At 40.9% G+C, this 6134-nt stretch overlaps 1 protein-coding gene across 1 annotated transcript; it reads right to left on the bottom strand.

Annotated features, from left to right (window-relative positions):
- Positions 1 to 3279: 3279 nt before the first annotated feature.
- LOC106846740 (olfactory receptor 13A1-like) lies at positions 3280 to 5759 on the bottom strand. The gene is made up of 2 exons (XM_014865712.3): positions 5742 to 5759; positions 3280 to 4260 (listed from the first exon to the last, which is right to left on the bottom strand). The coding sequence occupies exons 1-2, from the start codon at positions 5757 to 5759 to the stop codon at positions 3280 to 3282; spliced, it is 999 nt and encodes a 332-aa protein (XP_014721198.2).
- Between the last annotated feature and the right edge of the window lie 375 nt (positions 5760 to 6134).

The raw sequence follows: 6134 nt of genomic DNA on the forward strand, positions 1-6134 counted from the left end.
ATGACCCAGCCCAAATGTCAATAGTGTTGAGGTTGACAAACCCAAGGATTAATTCCTAAACTGAAGAAAAAGGAAAGTCAACATAAAACACAGGCATACAACTACCTTCTTGTCCGGGATCAAAGGACAGGAATGTGGCTAAGATTTCAGATCCTGAAGCAGAGTCCTCAGAAAGGGAACTGGATGCACCATAGGCCCATATATTATCTGCATCAGCCTGACACTGTTGCATGGCTGCTGGTGCTGGCAGATCAATCTGGTCAGCACCATGTACAGGAGGTCTGCTTGAGCCAGAGAGGCCGAAAGGGTAAGGCCTTGTGGTTGGAGAATAATTTGAAGAAAGGATGTGTTTTCTTGACTGATATTCATTATCAAAGACAAAAAGCAGGAAAATGGGTGAAGAGGAAGTTCTATCAGTTCCTCTCTGTGGCTCGTCAAAGAACTGATAATGTGAAGTCACAGTCAGCCAGTCATAGAAAGTGCTGCCTGCTGGATGCCTGTGGGATCATGAGTCTGTCTGCATTAAATCACAAGGACTAATTTTAAGAAATAACATTATGAAGAAGAAGGGCTGCTTCTCTGTCTCAGCTAAAGGAGGAAAATTGGTGCCAGTTCCTGAAAAAGGAGTCACAAAAAGAACAAAGTCTCACTTGTCAGGTCAGTTAAAGGAAAGAAGGCATATGTTCCCGAGAAGGAAAACCCCAAGCAAGAAGACACTCCAGCAGAGAGGGATGCTCTACCTGGACCAAGAGGGCTACAGAAAGAAGGACCAGCTGCTCATATAGAGCTCAGAGGGACAAGATGAACAGAGCCTGAGATGGGGCTCGACTGAGCAGGGAAGAGAAGAAGTGATCTGAGGACTAAAATGGACCCGTATAAGTTTGAAGGGCAGGGAAAAAGTGTTGGAGCTGAAAGAAGACGGGCTTTAGGGAGCTGGGAGAGAATCTAGGGTTAAGGAGATGTCGACAGTCCATCTCTGTCAGGAAATTTTCTTCATTGACCTTTCCTGAGTAGAGATGATGTCACTCATGAGCCTGAAGCTTCCTGAGATAAACAGGATCCACATTATATTGGGGAACAACCATCAGGGAATGGTTTTTCATTTACCCATCCCAGTTGCTTCTCCTTGCTAGGTCATTTGAGAGAGTTGAATCCACAACAGCCCCTTTTTGTGTGGTCCCATGCCACTTGGCCCCAACTTCCCTTTTCCAGCTAACCACCACAAACATAACCCTAGGGCAGGCAGTGGTAAGGGATTGTGACATTCAGGCTTCCTTGACTGCTCCTATCTTCAGTGATCACTCACCATAGTAATATCTTAAACTTACATAGCACTTGATATCACTGTCTTCAGTTGTCTCATTCAATCTTGGCAGCATCTCTAGGCTTATTTATTGTCCTCATTATACTTAGAAAGAAACTACAGCTCAAATTGGTTGAGTGTTCTGAAAGAGTCTGAATTTGAACCCAAACCTTATCCCCCCCCCCACCAGTTCAGGCACTACACACATCTCTGTGCATCCGCAAGACCATGACACCACTTCCTGCAACACAGCACTCTTCATGCCTTTTCTTTTTACACTCATCTTCATGGGCACTAGTGCCTTCTTAACCAGAATACCTGTTTTCTAAGAAGAGAGATCAAGTCTCATATTTCTATTTTGTCAAATGAGTAAAGCTCTCAAACACTCAATATTCATCTAGGTATGTTTTATTTTTTTTTTAAAAATCCATTACAAAATGTAGAAAATATAAAAACTATAAGAAACCAAGATGAATATAGTAACACAATATGCACTCTTGCTGGCATGTTGAAAATCTATTAGTAATCACATTGATGCATTAGTGGTAGTTTTCAAAGCCTTATGCATTGGAAACTGAGAGCACTGGAGGCTTCAATATGTTCTTTGGGTGTAAAAATTCTATTAGAAAAGACTAGACCTGGTCCATACCAACCTATGTGCCATTGCCACAGTCAGCCTATGGTTCATAAAATTCTTGAATTTCATACCCAAAATCAATGTGCCTCTCATGAATGATAATGAGAACACTGGATGAAAACCCATGGACAATTTATCCCTTCTAAATCAATGTCAAACTCTACTTTCAGTTTCCATCTCAATAGCAAATACTATGTGTTTTTATTCAATCCCAAAGATTCAATTAAACATTCACAACTTCTTCTGTCACCTTTAATGGATCGTGATAAAGAGAATTGATTTTCCAGTCTGGTTTTCTAACAGCACAGAGCCAAGTTCAAGACTTGCCTTATTAGACATGGAGGATTTGTCTACCCAGTTGTATTCTGAAACAGTGGGAGGGTAGCAGTGCCTTCTTAAAATGCTGTGCAACTTTTAGAGCTACATCAGAGCCATTGTCCCCACTCCAGGTCAGTGAGGTGTGTCAAACCCTCATGATCTGAGCACAAAGTAAAGGAGGGGTGAGAAATCTTGGGCATTGTCTAGATACACAGCCCATGCATCAAGTGTTAAAGTTGAAATTTCTACATTCAAAACAAAATGGTGACTGCATATGTCCATGCTCATCAAATGGTACACATTAAATATGTGAAATTTTTTTGTATATCTTTTAACCTCAATAAAGCTGTTAAAACAAATAAACAAAGTGGTGATCCTAATAATATGTTTTACCTTGAGTGTTAGCAAAGGAAAAAAAAGAAAAAAACACTTTCATTAGATTCAGAAACTATTTTTGAAGTCTAACTGGCTCCAGAGGAAACAATCGAGGTAAGAGAGTAGCAGTGGAAGTTTCTTAGGGGCCAGTGGTCACCTTGAAGCAATTCTTCAGTCTGGCAATCCTGCAAGTGCTGTGAGGTCCACATATCCTGCCTAACTCTTCTCAGGTCTATGTACCTAAATTCTAGGTGTGATTTCAGGATTTATACTGAATATTGTATATACAAAAGAAAAAGGAAACAGGAAAATATTTTCAAACAGATGTAAGTCTGAAACACAAGAGCCATTTCTTCTCCTTGAGAGCTTTGTTTCCCTGTGAACTCAACACTGACGTTACTTTGGAGTCAGACTTAGAAACCCCATGTCTCAGAGGCCCACATCCAACCACAATCCTCATATCAGCCAGCCTCAGGGCACTAGAATTCCAAGCTCATCTGTGTAGACATTCTGCTACATAATGGGAGAGGTAGAACAGACAAGTTTACTTACCTTCCAGTCCAGAAACTTCCTCATTGGACCCTTCACAGAAAGGTCAGTTACCACTAAAATTGTAGTTCCAAAGAAGAGCTTAAGAAGGTACAAATTAATTTCTGAAGAAGAGGAAAAGCTTCCTGAGGGCTGCTTTGACGTCCTTGTTTCTCAAAGTATAGATGAGGGGGTTGAGAGTAGGGCTCACCATGGTGTACAGCACCCCAGCCAGCTTGCTCTTCTCAGCACTATAGCTGGAGACAGGGCTTATGTAGGCATAAAAGACAGCAGTGTAATACATGCACACCACAATAAGGTGGGAAGAGCAAGTGGAGAAGGCTTTCTTCTTCCCCTCTGCAGTCCGCATCTTTAGGATGTTAGAGATGATAAAGCCATATGACACAATGGTCATCAGGAAGCTCATCATGCCATAAAAGGCATCAGCCAGGACAATCATGATGCTGTTCACATAGGTGGAGCTACAGGAGAGAAGTAACAGAGGAGGGACCTCACAGAAGAAATGTGTAATGACATTGGGCCCACAGAAATGCAAGCGCAGCATCAGCCCAGTGTGGATGGCCGTGTTGAAGGCACAGAGTACCCACACACCTGCAGCCAGCATGTTGCAGGAGGTCTTGCTCATTACGGTGCTGTAATGTAGGGGGTAGCAGATAGCTGCATACCGGTCATAGGCCATGACTGTGAGGAGGAGCAGCTCAGAGGATGCAGCCCATGTGAGGAAATAAAGCTGGACCATGCAGCCCCCAAAGGAGATGGAGCTCTCCTCTGATATCAGACCCTCGAGTGCTTTGGGCATGATGGAGGAGGTGCAGATGATGTCCATAATAGCCAAGTTGAAGAGAAAAAAGTACATGGGAGTATGCAGCCCGGGGTCGAAGGTGATGGCCAAAATGATGAGGATATTGCCTGTGAGGGCCACAGAGTAGAGGGAGAGGAAACAGCTGAAAAAGAGCACATGGTATTCTGGGTGCTCTGAAAAGCCCTGCAGGATAAATTCTTTTACCAGAGTCTGGTTGCTCATGGTCCTCGGGCTGAGAGGGGTTTCTGGGACTATCAGGTGAATCTCCACCCACAGCTTCACGTAATTTCAGGGCTAGAGAGAGAATTGAGAGGCATCCAAAGGAAAGCTGCTACTGTGTTTCATTCATCCCTGACATCCTGGCATGAGCAATATTGTATAGATGCACTAGGACTTACAACCAAGATAAACACACAAACATGACAAGAAAAGGGTATGAAAGTTTGGGTCGTTAAAAGGAGGTACAAATGGCTAATTAAACTCATGAAGCATCCTCAACCTCAGTCAAAGAAATGCAAGTTAAATCAATGATCCACTCTATCAGCCACAGTTTAGCAAAGTTCAAAAAACGTGATATTGACTAACTTTAGCATGAGTGCCAAGATGAAGACCTTTTAAAATTTGTATCCCATTTAAGCCAAAACTTTCACTTCTATGAACTTATCCTAGGGAAATAATTGAGTATTTTCAAGATGTCCCCATAGCATTATTTATCATAGTGAAAATTTAAAAGCAACCTACACTCTTAAAGGTGAGTATATTATATTGATAAATAAAATGCTCTGTACTTACCAAATCAAAAATGATACTTTAGAAGTGTTCAACTGATGATTATGAAAACAGAATGAAAAGGTTGAAAACTAGTCTGTACAATAGAATCTCATTTTGACTTAAAAAAGAAAAAGGCATCTTTGCATATGTGCCCGTGGAATAACACCTGGCGAGTGATAGACCAGAATTTGAACAGTGGGGATGGATTGTAGTTGATTTCATTTCCTTCTTTTTACTGCTCTGTAGTTTCTGATTCTTCCATTTAATAAGCTTTCTAAAAGGCAGATCTGTCATGTATTTCTCCTTCTAACAATTCTTCTGCGGCACCCCACTGCTCACAGACATCACATAATTAATCCAATGTCCTTTTATTATATATGAAGGTAAATATTCCTATTATAAACATATTTTAAGAACAAAAAGTGAAAAATCAGAAAAGTGCCAAAATCTCTTATGTCCAAGTTTAAATCTGAAAGGTACTTTGAAGATGACCTAGTCCAACCTATTTATTGTTAAGTCACAAGGGGTCTATGTGACTTACCCTAGTCACACAGAGTATTAGTGACAAAGATGTTACCTAGCCACAGGCCTTCTGATTCCAGCCTAGAATTCTTTGCTGTGTAATCTGTTAGTTGCCCCCCCTAAATCCAACCTTGTCAAATGTCAAAAGAAAGTCCAGAAAAAGAAAAATCAACCAAGAATTTATATGATCATTTATTATGATTGAAGTGTAGAATGCAAACCCTAAACTCTCAGCCAGTTTTGGTATCCTATTTGCACTATTATTTCATTTACTGATCAAACAGTGACCATACACAGTGAGAAACCCACAAATGTTACTGACTCTGAGTCAGCTAAACCAAAAGTGTCAGGTCTTTTATACAGTTAATGATCCAAATTAAGCAGACTTACATTATGAGTAAAATTTTTCTCGTTCCTTTATATCACCTCATGCAATGAACCATCTTTAGAATATTCCTAATTACCTTGAAAAAGTCCTTCATCTTTGTGGAGATAATAGATTTTATGTATTTCTGTCCTTTCTCTGTCAACCACAACTGAGGTTGGAAACATAGTGACAACAAGGCAGTACACAATCTAAGACAAGATCAATCTAGACAGGATGAAGCTTTCTTCCAGTATTTAAGCTGATCTGGCCAAGATTTTGTGGCTCATCTTTAGCAAAATTTGTCACTGCCTGTGGGAGACACCTGGGGGAAATGTTCATGGTGATTAGTCTAAGTGGATCCTGAAGGAGCAATTAAATTAAGTGCCTCTTTGTTGGGTACTTAGCTGTCTTTGGTGTTCACACAAAGGCCAGTTCAGATTTCTCACCCAAATGTACGTAAAAGGGTGTAAGCCTGAGCAGAGGGCCAGAC

This window comes from Equus asinus, chromosome 2 (assembly GCF_041296235.1).
Source record: "Equus asinus isolate D_3611 breed Donkey chromosome 2, EquAss-T2T_v2, whole genome shotgun sequence".
Classification (NCBI taxonomy): domain Eukaryota; kingdom Metazoa; phylum Chordata; class Mammalia; order Perissodactyla; family Equidae; genus Equus; species Equus asinus.